The sequence below is a fragment of the Pygoscelis adeliae genome, unplaced genomic scaffold, assembly GCF_000699105.1.
Source record: "Pygoscelis adeliae isolate BGI_AS28 unplaced genomic scaffold, ASM69910v1 Scaffold75, whole genome shotgun sequence".
NCBI lineage: Eukaryota > Metazoa > Chordata > Aves > Sphenisciformes > Spheniscidae > Pygoscelis > Pygoscelis adeliae.
Window position 1 is genome coordinate 5,532,018 of NW_008824772.1, and position 22,879 is coordinate 5,554,896.

The following is a 22,879-nucleotide window of genomic DNA, read 5'->3' on the forward strand; positions in this document are numbered from 1 at the left end:
GCCCCTTGTAGCCGTCCCCACCACCCGTGGGTAGGGAAGTACCGAGAATTCCACCGGCTCTACGGGGAGAAGCGGTTCTCGGAAGCTGGCAAGTTGCTTTTGATGTTGATGACGGCTCACATTGCTCCTTGTTCCTTCTGGATGACCCTGCTGACAGATGCCCTTCCCCTGCTGGAGCAGAAAGAGGTGAGCAGGCTGGTCACACAAGACAAAGACCCCCCCCAGCCTTTCTTTTCTTCCTGACAAGGCATCTCAAAGTGGTTGATCCCCTTTCTGCCCCCAGGCTAGGACTTGCACTTGCAGTGCAAAAGAACTGTTCGTGGCAGTTTCAGAATGGCACAGCTATCCAAGTGTCCCATCGGTGGGAGCACACAGGACCCAGGATAGGATAATCAACTCTCAACTTGGTTCCCTGCTTTTAGAAAACAGCAGTGGAATACTTATATGCTGATAATTTAAATGCATGCTGCATTCCTTCTGGTACTTGGCTGGAAGATTTTTCTAGTGCGCTTCCTTCTTCTAAGCCCAATTTTTGCTTTAAGATCCATCAAGAAAATGGCAGTTTAGCAATTACAGACCCATGACTGGATAAAGCCCTGAGCATGCGCTCTGACCTCATAGCTGACCCTGCTTTGCGCAGGATGTGGCACTAGAGACCTCCCAAAGTCACTTCCAGCTGAATTATCCTCTGATCCTGTGATTTAAAGGGTCAGAACGGATCTGTGGGAGTGTGAAAGCATTCTCTTCCTCTCAGTTGAGTTATCTTCTCAGACTGTGTGACGTCCTTAAACTGGATCGTTTTCAGTAAATACTTTTCATTTCCACAGGTCATATTTTCAGCAGAGCAGACTTACGAGTTGATGCGATGCCTGGAAGACCTGACAGCAGGGAAGTCGGATAAGCAGAAATTCCAGGTAGCTCCTGTTTTGAGGACAACTGGATAATGAATCGGTGGGGCTGCGGGGAGGGTTGGGGAAAGCAAACTCTAAATTTATATTCCTGCGTGGGGGCAGAAAAGAGGGAGAGCCTGAGTTACCGAGGCTGGTATGTGCCATTATTTTTAAAGGCCAGCCAAATGAGGCATCATCAAGAGATATTTAAGTATACGCAAAACCAATACAGGAGTGCTTCCACTCCTCGCTGTTCTGCCGATTTGGATTGGACTGTGATGCTTTTCCAAGACAAATAATTGCAAATTACATGGGCAATGAAAAGCCGAGACGCTGCCGTCTAACAGCTCAAGCTATGAAACATTCCAGGCGCAGAACAGGGAGCCATTTGCTCCACATGTAAACCTCTGCAGCTGCCAGAAAAAGAAAGGGCTTGGCAATGCTGTCTTGTGTTGATCTAAAAAGTAGGAAATGCAGCTTTTGCTCTTCTCAGGAGGTCCCTATGACAGGTAAATATATATGCACTCTTCCTCTTAATGACCTGCATCCTTACTTTCCAAAACTCAGAAAAAGAACCTATCACCAGCTCAGTACTGCATGTAGCAGTCTAACCCAAACTCCGCTCGCTTTTAGGATGATGACGTCGAGACTATGAAAGTGGAAATGCTGAGACTTGCTCTTGCACGAAATCTTGCACGAGTCATCGTCAAAGAAGGCACACTGGAAGGATCTTGAAGACAGCAGTATGTGATTTTACTCACCCTCTGTGGCTCACTGTACATAAACCTGACTGCTTTTCTAAGAATAAATGTCTTGTTTTGCATATTGCTTGGGGATTTGTTCTTGTCTTCTATAAACATAACTTTAAAAAAAATGGAAACATAACCTGTAAGAAGGAGCTGCATCAAAACGTTAAGGTTGCTTGTTCCAATGTGGTCTGGCAATCCTCCCCTGGTAAAGTAAACCTCATTACCAATGGCAACGTTACCTTGGCTTCTTCAGTTGCTTTACTGCTAACACCCAGAACTGAAATTAAGCCCACCTTTTAAACCACTGGGGTTTTAGAAAACAGCAACTTCTCCGTTTTCGCTTAGTTTGGATGCTCTTGACATGATGGGTTGAGTTTTAGGATTTCCAGACAGCACTGTACTGCACGAGCAGTCGTTAGTAAGCGCTATCCACAGAACAAAGTAGGGAAAACAATTTATTTAACATGCAGCAGAACAAATGCATTTGAGATGTGTATACAGTTACGGCTGTTCGATATCAAGCAGGAACCTCACCCTGCAGACAAGGGACATTCATAGCTTAACTCCCAAAGCCTTTAACAACGCATTTCCACGCAGCAAGACTACAGCATCTTTCCATTTGGCTGTACAGCGCAGGCAGTGCGCTGCCGTTAACACTGAGAACAAAGCCATTCTGCAGAAAGCACTTGTGCTCTTCTGACTTCCTCAAAGTCACAGTGAGATTCACGTGCAGGCATCAAAAGCAGTGAAACCTGCTTCCTCGGGACACACTACCATGACCTAAGCACTACCCCCATGCCTACTGTGTCTAAAGTGCTGGCAAGAACATGTCTGAGGCAGAAAGAATTCTCTCCTTGTCCCCTATCCTAGTCCATCAATTCAAAACTGTTTTCTTTAAGGATCCAAAGAACGTACCCATCCCTTTCGCCTGCCTTCTATGACAGGGAGCTGACAAGGCTGGGGTCTTCATGAACTGCAGACCAGGGGTTTACAGCAAGTTCGTTGGCCAAGCTTTGATTCCACCTTCAGGGCTTCTACAACTGCCTGGTGCCTCTGATTGGACCTCAGGCCTTTGAATCCACTGAGTTTTTCACCTCTAGTGATTTTTACTTTGCAACATAGTAAAGAAAATTCAACTATAAATAACTCCAAGCTGCATTTGCAGTAATGGGTTTTACAGCCACCGTTAATTGCAGCAGCACTTTCTCCTCTGGAGTTTTCTTCCTACAACAGGCAGGGGTCTCCTCCTGATGATTTTCTCAGCACTTGAGCTGGCTGCTCCCATTCGTAGTTCGCTAAGAGCTGTTGCTTGACAGCACTGCTAGAAATACTGGGCTTAGCGTCCAAGGACCCGCCCTACCTGTGCTTTTGTCAGTGGATGTTAAGAAAACCTGTTAATTTGAAACAGTCTGTCTCAAACAGTCTGTCCCTGCTTGAGATTGGAAGTTGAGAGGGAGAAGGAAGGGACTGCTGGAGTCCAGTTGAAGTGATTTAAACCTAGTTTCCGTGAGAATGTAGCTAGAGGGGTCAGCTCTTCTGCCCCTGTTAGCACAGAACACTGATGTCCAGCAACACTGCTTTCCCCCCTTGTGGGGCCAATTGCACTTAGCCACTTAATACAGGGAACAAATAAAACAGGGCATTAAACCCAGCACATGCACCGTCACAGCCCAGTAGAGCCTTCTTGCCTTTCACTGTCTGCTTGTTTCTATTTAGATATCCTATAGCTCTATTAGTTACATCTTGTAAACGTACAAGAGGTACTCATCTCAATAAAACACAGTATTCAACTACAATAATAATGCTGCCTGCATGAGGGGACGCGAGAGGCATCTCTCCTTATCCCTGGATTCGGTCACGGCACCTGATTAGTGATTGTAAAGACATTTCTGCACTCCAGGTGCTGTCCTCCACCAATACTGACCGCTCCTTTCCAGCCCAGTTTACCTCCTCACTACACATTTCCTCTCTTCCCCACACTACGGAATGCAATGAAGGCAGAAAAATAAACCATTTGCATACAAAACTCAGCCCCAGCTGCCCAAAATGGATACAACAGGGAGGCAGCTAGCAGTATAAAATAAATATAACAACCAAAGATACAGCAGTGTCGCACAACACAGAGCGAGGGTCTGCTTACATTGGCCGTTGGGAATGAAGCAGCAGAGGGGAAGGAAGGGAGCTAAGTGCCATTTCAGTGTAAAAAATAAGCATTCCCTCATGGAGCCAGCATTATTGCTCAACATGCTTAGCAGGTCCGGTCTGGCACTGAGGAGGTAAAAGTCCGAGGGAGGGCATGGGTAAGGGCTCTGCACTGAGGAAGCTCACGGTGGCATCATTACCCCACCAGCCTGTAGTTATCTCGGGACAGCAGTACAGGAACAAGCCAACTAAATCCCCTTCTGCTGACAGGTCTCCCCTCAAAATACAGTAACTTCAAGTTTAATAGAGTGGAAGATAGAACCAGATTCACCCAGAGGTCAAGATAAAAGCAGCCAGCATTGCCTGTTACTGGCTGCCACTCAGTTCATGCTTGGCATAAATGTTCCAGGATCCCTTCAATGTGGGGCAAAACATTCTGGACTAAAGCTACAAGCAGAGTGGTCAGGACACGTAAACAAAGCTGAACATCACCAGTGGATAGCATGTGTGTCCCTCCCCATGTCACATTCATTCCAGTCCTGCGGGATCCTTTCCTGGTCCTGTCACAGAGTCTCTGGCAGTGTCCCAAGGTCATAGATTCCCCCACTGCTCTACCGGGGGAAACTGATCCACTTCGCCAACCTCTGTGCTGGGCTGGTCTCCCAGTGTGAAGGTCAGTCTGTATCTCAGCCTCGCTTTCTCCTGCAGGAAAGACAAAACCCAAGAGCAACATGAGAACAGCCCCAGTTGCTCCTGAACAAAACATTTCACTGTTACAGCTCTGCAAAGAACACAAGACTTCTGTTGCACATAGCAGGGGGAAGAGGGCCAAGGTTAAGTTCATGGAGTAATTCACCTATTTAGCAAACCTGAGTTATTCACCTTACAGTTTTTATACCACAAAAGCTTTATTGCTTAGCATGGAACAGTAGGAGAAAAGCATGAACGACCTGTGATAATAGTTTGCACATACGTGGCCAGCACCCATTGCTCAGCTGCTCTGCAGTGAGCCTAAAGAATGCTGCTGGAATAGTTCAACATTTTCAAAATTAAATTCCTCATCATGTGGAGGAAGATAAAACGGTTCCTGCTCTGCAAAATACCTAGTAGAACAGTACGCAGGAGATGGAACCAGTCCTTCAATGAGGGGATCTCCATCTACCTCACAAAGTTTTTCAACAATCCACCAAACCCCTCCAACATTTATCCTTTTGGATCTCAAAGTATCAGTCCTTAAAGCTGATACTTTAAGGACCCTTTTGCTGTAATTCTCAAGTAGCAACGTCTAGATTTGTCAAATAATTAGAAACTGCTTCAGCATACAGCTTTGAGCTTTATGGAGCAGGCTACTTAAATAAGTAACTACAGCAGGGAAAAACAGCTACTCAGATGCTCCCAGCATGATCAGCAGAAAAGAAGGTGTTAACCACGTTGTTTCACTGGTCACAGATACATCCTCAAAGAATAACGGCACAGACGTGATCTGACATTTGTCTGTTGGTTCAGGTCTATCAGGCTATAGCCTCAACACGGCAAAAGTATTTCTACAGCACCAGCTAATTTGACATCAATCTAATTATCACCAAAGCCAGGCACTTCCAGTGTACAAGGGAGTCAGACAAACTCCTGATACAGCTCTGATTGCTACCCTTTAAAGCTGAGTCTTAAGTGACCACTGCCCTTTTGCTGGGAGAAATGTACAGGTCCTTCTCATACATTCCCTTGCTGACAAGTCTGTTGGGGAAGAGCCTCCCTCTAGCCCTGAACTGAAACACCATTATGCAGTAACCACCTCTGGAGGGCAAGTTAGGAACAATCAGCTGTATCTGCTGAAATGTTTGGTTCAACATCCCTGCAGAATTCAGCTTACATCAAATTTGTCCGACAAGGACAGGATAAATCCCCCTGCCCCTCTCACCTTCGTAGGATTTGCCAGAAGCATGACTTGGGTGATGGCAGCAGGCGGCTGGATGGGATTGAATGGAGACAGCTCTGTGCCAGAGGGTGGTTGTAACTTCACTTTCATGGACTGCAAATGAAAAAGAAAGCAGAACCTCAGGATTATCTCCTACCTTGGGGACAAGGAAAGATGCATGCACAGGCTGGGGAGATAACAGCACACATCCAAACCGAAGAGAACCAATCCACATGTGAGGACAAGGAAACAAGAGCCAGCCCAGCTTGTGCAACATGATAGGAACAGATAGACTGACAAGTCAGCCCAGAATAAAAGCACTGGTCAGGTGAACACCAACAGCACCTTCCTATCTGAGTGCTCTTGTGTCAGAGGTTTTAATGCGAACACCTCCATGACAGTAGGCAGATCGTAGCTGAGACTGGGCCAGTTTTCAAAACACAAAGCTGGCCATCCAAAATTATCTAGGTGCAGCAATATTAGAGTGGAACATATTGTCAGATTTAGGATGTCTGTTAGAAATTCTGGTTCTAAAGACCTCAAGGGTGGCTCTATCCATGTAACAGTCCTGTCATTTTGCTATCTGAGCCGCTTTCATGAACAGACACAGCTGGATTGATCTTAGATAGCAAGAAAAATAGAACACTAACTACCTGCAGTTCTTGACTTATCCTATTTAGTGTTTTCTGCCTCTGACAACCACCTTTATGTTTTGGAAGCAGGCAGAGCACAGCCTATAGAAAGGTCGAATCAGGCTGTCCCAAGTCCCTGAGTTCATACCCGGGCCTTCCTGAATCCACATTTTCATGTCGCTGTGGGTCTGAGCCATGCATCCCTACCTTCGGCACAGCAGCCTGCAGAACGATGTTCTTCACAGGAAGCGGTGCCGTGTTCAGCATTGAGACTACCACGACTAGCACATCCGACCTTCCCGGCGGGCACTCCCTGGCAAAGTGCAAGAGGATCCGGAAGCCGTTCTTGTCATAGGCTGTCACCGGGAGGGCACTGCCTACCGCAGAGAGAGAAGGGGAGGGGAATGCAGGTTTATGCTGCAGAAGACAATCTGTAGCAGCATTAGGCAATCTGACTGTTCAGCTGGGACATCTCATCCTTTCTCTGTACTTCATAAGCTTTGTCAAGAAGCTTTGCTTTTAAAAAAAGTTCAGAGAAAGGTGAAAAACCTGAGATACTTACTGGGTTTAATGGATTCCAGAGGAACATGGACATTGGCCAAAGAAATTTCAGGTGCTTTCATGGGACTACCTTGCTGCTGGAACGATGCTGGCTGGAAGAGAGGACTTCCTGAGCCAGCAGTGCAGCTGCTCGGGAAAGGAACTGGAGGGGCTCCAGGGGCAGTGGCTGGCAGCCCTGCAGGTGCTATTAACGGGGCAGAGGTGACAGTGGTTGGCAAAGTAACCCCAGGGAACACCAAGGGTGTCGCCATGCCTTGGGTGGCAGTCCTGGAAGAGAGACAGAAAAAACATGGGAAATTGAGCTGCAAGTGAAGCCGGCATTTCACCACAAACCCAGAGATAACAGCAGATCACGAGGACAAAGCAGTGACCTGGAGCCAGATTGGAGTGTGTGACTCATTATGGTCTCATGTTAAGAAGGAGAGCTACAAGGAAAGTGGTGGTGGTAGGGTTAGGCATCACTTCTCTAAGTCAAGAAGAAAGCAGAGTCCCACCTTGGCAAAGGTGGGCAAGGCTAAGATGGGCAAAGGCCTCTGTACCTAAGCAGCCTGTTCAACTTTACACCACACGTTTGTATCAGGCAACAGTACAGTTGCTGTGCTCTACCTAGTAGTGCCTGCCTTTCCCTCCCAGAGGTGGACCCTCGTATTAGTTTGTAAACTGAAACCCTCTGAGAAGAAAAATCCCAATCGCACATTTCTACCAAACCAGACAGTTGAACGTCTGCCTCTGAACCTGATGCTGCAGCAAGCTTGGCTTTCTAACTGCAGAGACAAAGCAAAGTCCAGGACTTCTGGTTACCCTTTGGCTTCTTCAAGGAGTTGTCCCAATGCATCCATCTTATGTGACATATTGCTCCCCACAGATGAGCTGAAGTATCCAGGAGCAGCTGGAATAGTCTTAGGAGGCCCTGCGGGAGCAGCCGGTAGAGCAGAGAATACAAATGGTGCCGAGTTTGGTGCTGGGATGCTGGGAGCAGTCTGAGAGGCTGTGAAAGCAGAGGGCAGCGTCACTGACGTTCCACACGTGGTCTGTGATGTGTGATGGAGAAGAGGGTTCCCTGCAGGGTTGCAAGCAACAGTCACCATCTTCGGATTAAAGAAATCCAGGTCCAACTGGTCATTCTGAAAGACAGGACAAGTAGATGCTCTAACTCACTGCTACCCCCTGTTGTAGAGATGGCACTGTTACAGAGGGAGATAGATTTACCGCAAAAACAGGTGCTGGGTGGCAAGCAGCAAAGTCTGTGGCCTATGTCAGGACTACATCTGATCTGTAATTTAAGCAAAGGAAGTGCTAACATCATGGGGGACAGATGGGAAACTGAGAAAGCCAGGTTCAGAGATATATACTCTGTTCAGATGCAGCTATCCCAGATCTTAGCCAGACTTCCCCTCAGGAACAACAGCCCCTCTGCCTGTGTGTGTGATCACGTTTCTCCAAGGTGACAGAATGTGTCCCAAGACATCTCACAATGACAGCCCCTCCCTCCCCATCCCCTGAGACCCTCCTTTGTACCTCAAACATGCTCCACTGGTTGCTTTCTGATGTCTCCTTCACTGCTGTAGGGGCTGGGTCATTCAGGCCTGAAAGGAAAAACAACAAGTAGGTGACTGGAGGAGAAAATTAGTTAGGTGTCATCCCTTGGCAGTTGTTTCAGTACCATCAGACTACTTGATTCAGCTCTGCCAGAGCCCAAGAACCTGATGAAAGACCGAAATGGGCTGCAATTCTATGATGAGGAAAAGAGACTGACAGCACCAGAAGCTGACAGTCAACCCCTGCACACAGCTCTTCTAACCCTTCCTCATTTGCAGTGTCTTCTGCTGTTCATATCTGGTCTCCACAGGCAGGCATTCTGCAGGCTCCTATACATAACCCCTCTAAGGCACCTTGCTCTTTAGCACAGCTGCAAAGTCAGGGGTGAAATCTGTACCAGACTGCAGCCTGCGTGTCCAAGCATCTACAGAGACCAGACTGCAATTACACTCAACTGTTATTTCACTTGCAGCCTACTCTGGGAAGATCAGAGTTTTTAATACTGACTCACTGACCAGGTCTTGTATTCGGGATGATTCAAGGGAGTGTCCCCTGGCCTCCTCTAGAAACCAGAGGCATCTCATGCTCCTTTTAGACATGCCAGATGCGTGCCAGCCCTCACACTCAGGCTGAAGGAAGAAAGCGGTCTTTGTTAGGCATGGATTGAGTAGCCCTCTTCTGGGCCCCTCAGTGTCGTACCTAAGCACAGAAGCTCCTCATCCAGCAAGGAGATGGAGTTGGCCGTGCTGCTCTGCTGAGCGGGTGCGGCTTCCACTTGGCTAGAGGAACTGCTCCGCAACTGTGCAAACGTCTGAGGAGGAGGCGGGAGAACGGGGATTTCTGCTGGGGCTACTGTGGGGGCTGGTGTCAGGGTGGTAGGTGGCATTGGAGGTGGCGGGGTGCTGGTGACATCCAATCCAGCAAGGTCAATGAGGGTGTTGAGATTACTTGTGGAGTTACTCCCTGCAGCGGACAGGAGAAGAGCACTACTAGGAAAGAAGGCAAAAGGCTCAGAGCAAACCCAATGTACAGAAGAAATTATCAGAGAGATGGTTTAGATAACACAGATCCTCATTTAATCACAGCTTACGGCTTTTTATAACAGAGAAATCCCACGTGCTTTCCACCTAACCATTTGCTGTCCACAAGCTAATTAAATCAATCCAGATACTTAGGAAATTTCTATCTGAAAAGCAACATCTGCTCCAGACACTGCTCTTTCCCCAGTGCTTCTTGTAGCATAATTCGTAGTCTTCTCAAAATCTTTTGAGCTCAGATAAGGCTTTTGGAGATCCTACAGAATTACAATAAACAAAGGCTACCAGAGAGCTAGAGGTGAGGAAAATTCATACTGTCTGGATCTAGAATTCCCTTCATATTGGGACAAAACTGTCCTAAATAACATGCTGTCAGGCAGCATTATGCATTCCTCTACTGCTCTCCATGCAGAAATATGTAAGTGACTCCCAAATGGTAATTCTGCCACACACACGTCCAGAGTTTTCAATGGTGAAACTGAAGTGTAAAATGGGCGACTGGCCTAAATTCACAAATGGAATTGCTGGCAAAGCCAGGACCACTGGCCTGGCTCCCACTCTCCTGCTATCGTCCTTTTGATAAAATCGTCCTCTTCTTATATGTCACCATTAAGAAACAGGACAAATGTGGAGAAGAAAATGTATGAGAATTTCCAGCCACACAAACTGTTCAGATGCAGGTTTGAAATCTTTGATAACATCAGTAGCAATAATATGGAATGAGCAATGGAAAATGCAAAGCAGCACTGTTGCTCATGTCCAGAATTGTCTGTCCACTGCTTAGGAGCTGTCTTGTCCCCCTCTGATTCACAAACTGTTGGCCACAAGAACCACCAATAGCCTACTTCACCACAACTAATAGGAAACCCGTTCAAAACACTTAGAATTGCAGGATTCAAAATTAAACAGTTGGCTTCCCAGGAACTCACCTTCCACTACAGATATGACAGGGAGATCCACTTCACCATTGATCACTTGCCCCTCTATTATTTTTTTATAGGAATTTATCACACGGGATAAATTGTCACTGGCCTGCAGAATATCCCCTACATGCAAGAGAGAAAAACGACCTCCAAGACTTTAGTAACTCTGCTCTCACTAATGCTGACAGTACTCAGTTATCAACTAATCGACATGAAAAAACATAATTATTTGGCTATAAGCTCCATTACTCTGTCTTTGCCATGCTTCTCTAAGCAATACCCTGACCTTTCTAGGTCCATGCACATTACAGTAACAATGAAAAAATGAGTCCAAAGCTTGTTCCCCACAGCAACTCCCTTCCCCTTCCAAAGCAGCAGCTGTCCCCCATTATCGCCCCCAGCCTCCCTAACCACCAACTCTACTGTCAAGTCCTTGCCTGAATTTAAATGGTAAGTGTAAAGAGGCAAGGATCTTGTCTTTTATCTGCTTGCTCAAAGCGAAGTGCATTCACAGTGAAGAGGCGTCTTTACAGCAGCCATTCCCTTGCTGAACCCTTGTGCAGTCACAGGTCACAAAAGCAATTAAAAAAGGAGAAGTGTAGCTTCATTTACCCAAACTGCTGTCATTATCCTCTGTCTCACTGGCCAACTTGAATAATGTCCGTCTTTTGGTTTCACACCTTTCATAGAGCTCCTAGGAAGACAGATTAGAGCAAAGGGTTTCATCAGCCAGGAGCCACTGTCAGCAATACCAGTCGGCACAGAATGACTCCCCAGGCATGCATTGGAAAGCCCAGAATAGAGAAACCAGTCTCCCTGTGCTGAACGTGCCAGTGTGGCTGGACAACCAAAATGCCCTGTGTCTGCCCTAGTAACAAGAGCTGTGAAGCCTGGGAGTCTAAGCACAACCTGCATTTTCAACACGTCTCTCAGTCCTCCCTCACATCAGCACTTATAGCCAGCTGCAGTCCAAAAGAGATGTTTGTTCCTTGTATTACAGTAGTCCCTAAAAGTCCGAGGAAGAGCAGAATTGTGCTTCAACAATTATGCTTCAATTGTGCTGCAACCACTACTCAGAGAGTCTGCAACCACGCAGAAGAAAGGTGGCAAGAAGGAAATGTTTCACAGAAACAAACCAGTTTCTTAAGCTTCTTACCATCGTTTCAGGAGCTTGCTGTTAAAAATGAGTAGTTTTAGCTTTCTAAATTAGATAAGGTGCAACTCTTCAAGGCCCTGGGCCTATCCAACCATCCCTGATGGCTGTTTTGATTTTTACCTTCTTGATGTTCTCCCAACCTTCTAACACGAGCTAAAACTCTTCCTTTGAAGGGGAGGACATATTTTCTGCCCCATTCAGCCTTTAGTTTATCCATTCACAGTGCTGTAAGGGGCAGTAATGATCTGCAATTAGCGTGTCCTAATAGAAACAGGAATTACAAACTGCAGCTTCTTGATTCTGCCATGCTGCATCTTTGGAGAACAGCTGTACCTCACTTCAAGTATGTGCAAAACTGAGCTATTACCCACTGAGTCCTTTGGTGAAAGGCATTAAAAACATGGTTATTTTCTTTCCTGCTGTTTCCAACAACTGCTCTTGTTTCTCACCATTGCTCTCCATTTTACTGCACTGTTTGTTATACTCCGCAAAACTCAAGCCTGTAAGAAGAAAGGACTGACTCCAGGATTTCTGGGAAGAAGGAGCAGCTCAAACTCACCTTCATGAGCTCCCTATCGGCCTCTGATGAGTCCTCTTTGCTGTAATGAACCAACATCTCATTCAGCAGTTTCACATTGTTATTTACTTCCTCCAGCGTGTGCATGCGTTTTGTCACTTTTTGAATCCGAGCCTCATCCTTCAGGGTGTAAAACAAAGACATAAAAAGTGAGTTTCCCTGTAAAGGTCCACGGTATCACAACAGCAGGTATTATCTGTAAATCATGTCAAGTAATGTCTATTTAAGGTTAAGCTAGGGAAAAAAAACCCCACACCTCTCCATTCATGTGAAGCTTTGCTTATTTTATTATCTTTTCACCACCATTCTGAAATGATAGAAAACCCCGTATTTCCAAAAAGTCTCATTAAATAGACTTTAATATATAATTATACCACTAAAAGTAGAAAAGTTCCCAAGATTTTTTTTTTTTTGGTCACTTGATGCCATTTTACAAAAAAGATGTGTTTGAAGCAAAACATTTACTAGGAACAACAAGCACTCTCTGGTAGAAAATGTCCACCCATCTCTGATTTGAGATTCCAACTAAAGGTGTAGCAGAGTTTGCCATGGGGACAAAAGAATCTTGAACGGAAACATTTCAGTAACCTATACATCCTCTTCAGTCTAGAAGCTATCCTTTTTTTTTTTTTCCCGCCCAGAATCACAGTGAGTCATTTCCTGGACTCCAGAGTTTCTAATGACTGCCATGGGTGGATGCATCACAGCTCTACAAACAGGAAGGTGTTTCCATGAAGCCTGCTTGTCAGAAGACCCAGTCCAATGACTCAGTCCTCAGTATCCAGGGGTAGTACCACCAAACCCTGATGTGAAATACCATCTCGAGTGATGAGTACGTAGTTAATTACAACAAGGGGCATTCAATCCTTGCCCCTTCTTGCCCTGTCCTCTACCAGACACACCAACTGTAGACATTTTTGTGATACAAACATCTCTCAGTTGCGAGCTAGAGTCAAAATTACAATACATTCATATCACACAGAGCCCTACTAAGTAATCAGATGGCACCCCCTTTATGCCGGTAACCATGGGGACTAGATGCAAGTTAGCACTGTTAGAGGTTTTAAAAAATAATAAAAGGCTGGATGTTGCTGATGGTCAGTCTCGTTCAGTCCCCACAACTTAACAAAGGAATGTACTAACACAACACTCCTGGAGCCTGAAAAACCCAGGTTCTGCCATTCACATGATCCTAAAGCTCTCCACCATTTTGAAGTCAAATTGCTTAAAACCTGCAAAGCAGACTGCTGACTGGGACCAATCCTACAAGAATTTCTTACCTCTTTTACCATGGATTTTATAAGCTTGTTGGCCTCTTGTAAATCATCTGGGTTTTTGCTTTTCAGCAGTTTGGCTAGAAGCTGTAAGACGAGAAGAGGATATTCAGGAAACAAATAAAGACCCTTTGGCAAAAGGAAGCGGTGAAAGGAATCTAAGTGAACAATTCAGTGGAAAAGATACAGCCCACTATTACAAAGCTTACACTACTTTCATAATTACAGTGACTTCAGCAGGCGTCATTCATGGTTTATTATTTTATGTGAGTTGCTGCATTCTTGCTTCTACACAGGACATATACTGTGAAATCTCAGAGACTTCTGGCACTAGAGAATTATTCCTCCCATACATCATTTTTGGTCCTGTGTGTGAAATGTTCTCTGCCTTCTAGTACTACAGCAGGATGGCACTTTAACCAGGAATAACCTCATAATGGTAACACAGACAAGGCCTTAACTGGAACTTCAGGTTAGGTAGGTAGACAAAGCAATGAGTTCTGTGAAAGTACACACCACCACCCCAAAAATAAAAGCTGAATTAGTATGCCTTACTTCCTTATTCTAAATGTGCATTGAATAATCACTTTTCATTAGTGATTACGATACAAGTCTTCACTGTACCTTGGATTTCTCCTCATCATCAAACACAGGGTTTTTGGGACGAGGTGGTGGAGAAGGAATCAGGGTTCTGTCTGCAGGAATCACAGGATCAAACATAATGATCCCTGAAAGCAGAAAGGGAACCCACGTGGGTTTGCACATGCAGTCACACCAGGCAGTGCACCCAGTTATTCACAGGCTGCTATCAAAGCAAACACGCAGCTAATCTGTCATTGCTACTAGCACACTGTTCTAATGAACAATATAGGATCAAAATCACTGAGCATGCTAGCTGGAAAAACAGTTTTCTTTGATGAAGGCCAAAACCCCAGCAAATGTGTTACCATGTCCATATTGCTCCTCTAATAGCTCAGTATAATCAATAGCTCTCCACTATTTGTCTTTCCCCCTTTCACTTTAGCTGTTGAACCACTGAGTGAAGTCCCAGACAACCCAGCTTTGTGCAAACTCAGGGGCATGACATTTGTTTGTGTAAATGAGCTGAGCAGGAAAGCAGACAGCAATGCAAAATGGGATGATGAGCAGACTCCTAACCACAAGTGGGGAAAGAGCTAAGCTCCCTGCTTGTTCCATTGTCAAATACTTAGATTTGTGCTCTACCTCAAGAGCTTTCCTGGAACCAATTTTTCTTGTGTTGAAGCCGCATGCTTCTCAGCTGAGCTTTTTTCTTGTGCCTACACAAGAAACTTGTATCAGTTGAACTAAAGGTACAATTGTAAAGCGATCTAGTTAAAAGAACACAAAGGCTACATGGAGGCTCTTATTTCACTTTAAATTAGACTTGTTCAAACCATTTAATAACTAGTTCCAGAAAAACTCAAAAAAGGCTCCGCAAACCAAAACAAAAGCATTTGCAAGGTGTTTAACTAATCTAGTTAAAAAAGCCAACCCAACCCAGCCCAAGGCATTTAAATATAATGAGAAGCTTTTCAGGGAATTTCTCCCTGGTTCTATCTCCCCTCAGAGCTTGCCTTGACCCCATGTAATTAGAGGCTGTATATTTTGTGACACTCCTGCTTAAAGCACAAGCTGGAGAGAATGCATGAACGAGCAGCTGACTTCCTACCTTGTCGCTTCAGCATGTAGTAGGCATCCTTGATTTTCGATTCTTCTGGCAATGCCACTGTCCAGCTATACAGCAATTCAATGACTTTGGTCTTCACCTTCTCTGAGACTCGGTCTCCCAGGTACTAAGAGTGGAAAAAAAGATGTAAATTCTCCACATCTTCATTTCTTTTTAAAAATAAAGCCCAAACCCCAAGAATGGAAGTTCAGTGATATACATTAAAAGGTGTATAAACCAAGTTCCAAGATGATCTAAGATACATCTTATTATGAGGAAAAAATGTTCCTCTAATATATTTGAAATAACAGTGAAGAGAAGCTTTGTGATTATCTTCAGCAAAAGAAAAATTCTGTTGGTTTCAGGATTTTGCTATTTAAAAATTACAGTAATACAGATAACCACCCCCTCCCCTGTCTTACGGGAAAGAATCTGGGAATACTTTGCTGCATCAATCATGCCATGGGGTGCCTCTGTCTATTTTTTGCCACGTTAAACTGATCATGAATGTCGAGGGACTTAGCCGGGCACTCTTTACACAGCAAGTCGGCAGCAGAGTGAGCACTAGAACTCTATGGTGTGTTGCCAAGTCTCTTGTTTTAACCTCTGCATCACACGTCTCTTCCACTGATGCTGGAGTTTTGTTTGTTTTTTTTTTTAAAAAAAACCACAGCCCAAGCTTTAGAAGCCCTTGAGTTACATAAAGAATTAGAACAGTACAGAAGCTATATACTGATGGTAAATAAGTACAACTTACTGAGAAAAACAGTAAGCAGAGCATAAAAACCCCACAAACAACTTAGCTAACAAACGCTCTTGAATATAGGCTAATAAATGGAATGAGCCAGACAGAGCACTGCAAACATTTTGGATGTTGCCTGTAGCTTACGGAGGCCAAACAAAAAGTAAATACAGCCATAAGGCTCAGGGACTGACCTTTGGAGACACAACTTTTATTAACTCGTTTAAAAAGCGAAACTTCCCTACTTCATTATGAAATCTTCTCCCACAGTTCTTCATACAAGCTTCTAGCACCTGCATTCAAACAACAAAAACAGGGGCTGAAATAAACACCAAAACCCTACAATAACAGCGTAGCTGTGTTCTGCTTATAGGGGAACTGAAGGACCCATGTCAGTGAGACACGTGTTCCTAACACATCAAGACAGGCTGGTCTCCCACCCTCAGCTATGTATATATGGGTCTAAGTTATCTCACCATTAGGTCTCATAACAATGAACAAAAATCTTACCTGAAGATAACAAACGAAAGCAGCTGAAACTAAACCAGAGTTATTTCTGACTGCTCTATTGCTAATGAGCAATCTGGACACTTCAGTTGTGTAACTGTGCTCCCTCTCACTGTCCACTCCCTCCCAGCAGGGGAGGAATCAGGGCATTCAGTCCCAGTACTCACCCCAGCTAACTCCACTGACACACACTGTGCCCCCTTATACTCTGCACAGATGACGTAAAATGATATATAACTGGATTTAGGAGGAGGGGTAAGGACTACCTACTGTCAAGGCTTGGACTGCCTCCCATTCCTGTGGTGACTGGATTTTATGAGCCAGGAGTCTCACAGCTATCTGTGGCCTGAAACAAAGTAGATCCCCATTACAAACAAAGCAGGTGAACACGTTGAAGGATTTTCAGACTTTCACAAATTCTGCTGTTTAACTGAGATGTCTTTCACATAATTAAAAGGAAACGCCATTTCATACTTTTTATCTTTCCATCAGTGTACAAAGGCTAACAAGAAATGCTCAGGGCATCTTTGTAAGCCTGGGTGTTTGCACATATGAAAGGAAGTGAGGGCTGGTAGCCTGAGCCAGCAATTCCAGATTCCTCCTTGGGAGAGGCCAAACAAGTCCCAGTACAGTCCCCAGCCCAGGAAATCACTTCATTTCTCTTGTATTAGTTTCCCTTTTCCAGAATAAAACACTTCTTCCTTAGCTCACAGAAATGCTGTGACCCAGGAGGTTTCCTCAGTTAAGCCTTGTAAAGATTTTAAAGATGTGAAGCCCCATCAGGCACTAAACATTATAACCCCATTTTACAGACTGGCAAACAGAATAACTTTGGCTAGACGAGAACACTGCAGCTGCAGCAGCTGACATTAGAGGCACATTCAGAATTCCCATTTTCCTAGTGCTCAGTCTGTGTATAAGCCATGCTGCCTTTCACAGAAGAGAAACCACACTTCACAGCATTTTGTCTCTTTTGTAGCCAGACCTTCCTTGCGATATCAGTATATATAAAAGAAAACATGAAAGTCTGATCATCAAATGATATATTTTAAACTGTGAATGTTAATTTCTTAAGTCTAGAGCAGTTTGGGACACCCACCCTTCAAGTTCTTTGTTGATCTGGTCACAGAATCCGATGATGTATTCCCAGTCTTCTTGCCTGTTAGATGGGTTAGTGGCTTTATCTTTGGTAAGGGAAAGAAACAGTACAAAAGGTCATGTATTTCCTAGAGAAAAGCACTTGACATCCATTGCCAACTATAAAAAAGAAGAAAGAAGTTCACACATGGTATATCTGTTCAGAGTAAAGGGTGTGTCCAAGCTGAGACATCCAAATATCCAGCAAGGATCACTGCTTTCCAAAAAAAACAGATGCCAAATCTCAAGTACTTAGAAACACGCTATTTCCATACTCTAAGTGAGAGTACAAGATAAAATATTTGAGTTCACACAGTTTCCCTCTGCCTGAAATGCTCTCTCTTTCTATTTGGCTATAACATTAAACTCCTTAAAGGCTAAACCCTCACACTTTCTACATAGGAAATTATTTTTGTATTCCCTGGGAGTTTTGTAGAAGTAAGAGCTGGAACATCAGATGTTTAATATGTCATTCAGCTTAACACTTGTTTTTAGAGTGCCAGCTGATTTGTTAGATGCCTTAGCATTTCTCCTAGGAATCATGAACTGAAATTTTTTATTATACTTTGAGTTGTTCTTGCAAGTAATAAACACCACAGCCTGTACCTGATCAGGAATTCAAATCCTATATGCTCAAACGGAGAGACCAATGCTCTACTGACTGGGCTATTTTAGGCTCGTGAAAGATCCTCCCTCGGGCACCAGGACCTTGCTTATTGTACTGACTGCAGAATACTGAGGCTATCAGCAACTTTTTTTCTGTTATGAATGCATCTTCTCCATGTATTCTACTTAACTCTGATGGAGCACTGAATTTACAGTAGACAAGATTCCTGCTTTAACCTAATTTTCCAGCCAAGATGACTGGACATGGTGATTTTTCTTTCTTGTAAGGGAAGAAACAACACACTGTAGCTATATATCTAAGGGCTGGCATTTAAGAAGCCTTCCTCAAAATTTTAATACAATGGAAATAGATACAGAAAAGAAAATATTGCTTAGCCAGATAGTATAGAGCAGGGAAAGAAGGACAGGAAAAAAACCAGCACGCATCCCTGTACTTTCATCACGGAGGGAAGCATAACGAAATAGACACATGCTACATTACAAAGTGTCATTTTTTATCATCATTAAAACATATCCTTTTACCTTTCCACAGGCAGATAAAAACAGCTGTCAAATATCTACTCTGAAACCTCACTTTCATAGCACACCTTAGTCCTCCTACTGTGGCAGTCCTAGAAGGTTTGCTTGTATTTTCCTCCTCACGAAAGGATAGTTGCAAAGAAATTTTGTAAATTGTTCCATGGATTGCACCTGCAGAGGTGAATCTCTGTGCCCGCTGCTGACATTCATGGGACCCTAGATAAGCAAAAGGCAGCAGCCAGGGAGGACTAACTGTAGGATCACATCTTGTTGCACTAGCTAAGCTACCAAGAGGGAGGCTTAGTTTAAAACACAGCTGCTGCAGAGTCAAGCAACTGTTCAAAACATACGTGGCACTTAAACCTTATCACCGCACTCACAACTGCTGAACACCCTGGAAGCATCATGAAACCACAGACTTACAACAATCTAAAGTCTTTTCACGCAAGTCAAATGGTATTGTGCATGGTTCAGTGCTCCAAAGCACCTCTGCTGCTCTGCAGGCCTAGATGAAAGAAATATATTTCTTGGCTGGAGCTAATGGAATTTATTTAATAAATACAGGAAGAGCACAAACAAGTAAGGACACTCAACTAAATGAACTCTTTGTTGGTTGCACATCCGGAAATTAGGAAAGAGATCTGGTACAAACAGGAAAATGTAACCAGCTTTTCCGTGTTCCAAATGTTAATTTTAAAGCTGTTCCAAACATCTCCAAAGACTTCTTGAAATGACACTGGATTATTTCACACTCTCAGATTGGGTTCAGATTCATCTAAGTTTTTGCACCAAAAGCTCTCACATAAAGATAGTAAAGCCTCAGAAGGAGAGAGACAGAGAGATTACTGAAGGGAAGGTATGATCCATGTGAAGAAACTCCCTGTTTATAACATTCATAAAATCTCCATGTGAAAGCCCAGTTCATAGAAGTTAATAAGCTTGACCAGAAGTCCTGTCCTGGCTCTCGAGATTGATGTGTTTGCATGACAGGACACACTGGTGTGTAAGGATAGCTAAACTGATTTGGATAGCTAAACTGATACCAATCTCAGTACAGCCACATGAACACAGCATCCCAGGTAAGCTAAATTACCTTGCTTAACCTTTTCAGGACATCCCTACATGAAGCTGCCTCACATCTATGAAGGCATAACCTAAAATCCTCTATTTTTATGCAGAACGCTTAAAACGTGGGCTGGGAGCTCCTCTGCACTGCCTTATAAATATGCTTCAACCCTTACATGAAAGGATTTGTTCCAGGAAGAGTTTGGTGCTCTGGAATATCAAATCCTTGGCTCCTCTGTTGGAACTGCCAACAAAGGCCCATTTGGTACCGGTTATAAAGTTTACTTTCAGAGACACTTGTCCACCAGATCCCATCCTGAAAATCCCATTTCACATTGGCAACCAAGTGAATCTGAATTAGCAGCCTGGGAACAAAAGTCTCAGCACTACCCCAGTCCCGCCACCATCTCTGCCTTAGCTTTCAGACACCACTGCGCTTAGGACATATAAAGTTGCTTCATGCTTGACCTAAGCATCACAGCCATTCAGCCCTCAGTTGCTCTGCTAGACCCCGAAACGCTCAAGGGTCAACATTCAGATGCATCATTAGATATGAAACAAAGGTGCTTATTTTCTCTATAGAGAAACGACGTTGGAACGCAGAGAACCACAGAACCTTAATTGACTGGCAATGAATGCTCATATTTTCCTGGGGTTACTTCTCTACTGAAATGAGACAAAAGCCAGTCCAACAAAGGGTTTCCCCAGGTCAGGCTTAGCATATGAATTGCGAATCCCCAGCCCAAGCATGTCGAGTCTAACAGTCAGATTCTATTTGTATCCCCAGGAGGAGAAGGAGAATGCTGACCCATGACAATACAAGGAAAAAAGAAATGAAGACAATCATATTTTAACGATCTGCATCTATTACGTAGCTGGACATTGCCTAAGACTACACCAGTGTGATACAATAAGCTTCCTTTGGATGCAGTAGAAAAGGCAACACTAAAGTCAAAGGGTCCAGCTGTGTTTGTACAACTGACATCGTTTTCTAACCTCCTCTTCTATTTCAGCTAAGTGCAGAAAAAAAGCCTGCCAGCAAGGAGACCATAGAAAGGATCACCTTCTCTCATCCCAGCTACCTGAAATGAGGCAGGAGACATGAACATGCTAGATCATCACTGGCCGAAATGCAGATCTTGCTGCAGTATTAGGACACAAGGATGATGTTACTTCATGGGTCTATGACTCCACCTGATGACAGAGACAGGGCAGTGTGGAAGGCTGCATACCACCGGCACAGAAAAAAAATAAAAATCATTAGCAATAAGAAATTTTCCATCTTCCCGTGACTGGGAAGTTGGCTGTGCTGCTGAGCAATTCTGGCCCTTCCCTTTAGTAAGGGCACAGCAGGTGCACACCCTCAAGGTTAGCATTAGACATGGCACAGCTTTGTGATGGTTACAAGAAAAAAAACAAACCTCAGGAGGCCTGGTGAAAGCCTCAGATGCAGCAGCCTTTGCACTCTGCCTTCCTGGTCTGCATGACTCCTCCAGTAATTTACGTACACTAAATGTTCCCTGCTCCCCTACAATGGGAGGAGCGATATAATCACACAAGCACAAATCACTGTAGCAGTGACCTGGCATAAATGCATCCTCTTAAATGAGAGCGCAACACTCAAGCCTTGAAAAATGTGTATACCTCTGCAATCAGGCTCACTGCAATATTTCTTACAGTGAGTAAGGCCTTTGCAACACTACCCTTTAGCATATGTTCTCCGGTGCGGAATATCCTACTGCTTGGCCAAGCAGAGATAACTCCTCTCTTAACTTCCACAATAAAAAAATAACCCCACAAAACAAACAGTCAGGAAGCTTTCCAGGCTATACAACCTAAAATATCCTTCCTACTAGAGATATTTTCACACACAAACTGGTGAGTCAGTTCTCCTAAGAGAAAGATTAAAAGGAAGGGATGTGGGTGTTTCTTCATGTGTCTCACTGGCTACAGTAAAAGATATTGACAAACTGTGGGAGTTCAGAGGAGGAGCAAAAATGGTAAGGGGACAGAAGGGATTGATCTAAAATGAGAAGTAAGAGCTGAAATAATCATTTAGCCAGTAACTCCTATAACAGATGATGATACATGTATGTGTTTGAATTTTGTATAAAAATACCATGAAAGAACAAGAATTATTTAATCTCGTTATGGAAGGATAACTCCAAAAGGGTAACAGTTTTGTACTCTAAAGTATTTAGGGTAGTGACCATCTGCTGTTTGCCGAGTGCCCGACTACTTAGGAACTTCACTCGCTGCTGTAACCAAACAAATAACTATTAAAACCAAAGAAAATCTAGGCAACAAGCTAGTGATGTGCAGGATAGCCTCCCAGGGACAGCAGCAGGAGCCCTTGGTGCGTGGAATGTATGAAAAACAATTACTGTTATGACCAATTCATTCAAGAATCACCTCCCGACCCACTAGTGCTGGGTCGGGATCCCGCAGCACTAGGTTCTGTACAGCCAACAGCCCAAAAGCCAGCCGAGTCATGGGCAGCACGGACAGACACACAATGAGGAGATATTCAGCAAGGGCTGTGGATGAACAAGCCACGTTTGGGTTTTTTTTTTCCCTGCCTCTGACGTTTAAGATTCTGTGCTAATACCTTATCTTGACAAAGGATTTTAAAATATTCCAGTCTGTATGGAATAGACATCCATAACTCCCAACCTGAAACTGCAGCTAGGCATAAAGCAGAATTTGTCTGCTTGAAAATCATGGTTGTATAACACATTAACAAAATTTGTTTGGGAATTCCCTACAACTCTCAAACTCACAAACAGCACTAAAACCGTACACTTAGCTAACCAAAATCCAGGTGAGGGAAGAAGAGACAGCAGGGACAGACACACACCGTGAGCCTTTATGGTCAAAAAAAAGCAACAGCCTCGCAGGCGCTGAGCAAGGTGAGCTACAAACCTGCCCATTCCTCGCACCTCCCAACAAGCAAATTGATTAACGGACCCAGGCCGCTGCTGTGCCCCTACAACCGCAGTTCTGCACCTCTCCTTCATTGATGCTGTCGCGCCGAGGGCGCTGGACACCAGAGCGGGCGAGTCAGTGGCAGTGACCACCGGGAAGAGGGGAGGCCTCAGCCCTTTCCCCCCCAGGAGGGCGCATCCCCGCGCAGGCGGAGGTCTCTGCTCCGGGGGACCGTCCCCGGGGTGCTGGCACCCAGCCCCCAGCCTCCCCTGGGC

At 44.5% G+C, this 22,879-nt stretch overlaps 2 protein-coding genes across 2 annotated transcripts in view; one reads left to right on the forward strand and one right to left on the reverse strand.

Annotated features, from left to right (window-relative positions):
* NUP85 (nucleoporin 85kDa) overlaps positions 1-1,717 on the forward strand; it is a 13,451-nt gene extending 11,734 nt beyond the window's left edge. Inside the window, exons 17-19 of the mRNA XM_009323822.1 lie at positions 35-186; positions 828-914; positions 1,524-1,717. Of these exons, the coding sequence (XP_009322097.1) occupies positions 35-186; positions 828-914; positions 1,524-1,625 (341 nt within the window). The 3' untranslated portion in view covers positions 1,626-1,717. The remainder of the gene's footprint in view (positions 1-34; positions 187-827; positions 915-1,523) is intronic.
* Positions 1,718-2,079: 362 nt separating this feature from the next.
* On the reverse strand, positions 2,080-22,681 carry GGA3 (golgi-associated, gamma adaptin ear containing, ARF binding protein 3). Its single transcript, XM_009323756.1, has 17 exons — positions 22,602-22,681; positions 17,431-17,490; positions 16,602-16,677; positions 16,019-16,117; positions 15,086-15,209; positions 14,020-14,123; positions 13,402-13,482; positions 12,104-12,241; positions 11,001-11,082; positions 10,395-10,511; positions 9,128-9,391; positions 8,408-8,475; positions 7,691-8,013; positions 6,891-7,156; positions 6,536-6,705; positions 5,700-5,810; positions 2,080-4,483 (listed from the first exon to the last, which is right to left on the reverse strand). The coding sequence occupies exons 1-17, from the start codon at positions 22,607-22,609 to the stop codon at positions 4,373-4,375; spliced, it is 2,202 nt and encodes a 733-aa protein (XP_009322031.1). The 5' UTR covers positions 22,610-22,681; the 3' UTR covers positions 2,080-4,372.
* Between the last annotated feature and the right edge of the window lie 198 nt (positions 22,682-22,879).

Excerpts from the sequence above, each read along its gene's own strand:
- GGA3 (XM_009323756.1), bottom strand. Across the intron at positions 10,512-11,000 it reads GGATAATGACAGCAGTTTGG|GGGATATTCTGCAGGCCAGT; the intron begins GTAAATGAAGCT and ends TCTTGCATGTAG. Across the intron at positions 8,014-8,407 it reads ACCAGTGGAGCATGTTTGAG|AATGACCAGTTGGACCTGGA; the intron begins GTACAAAGGAGG and ends CCTGTCTTTCAG.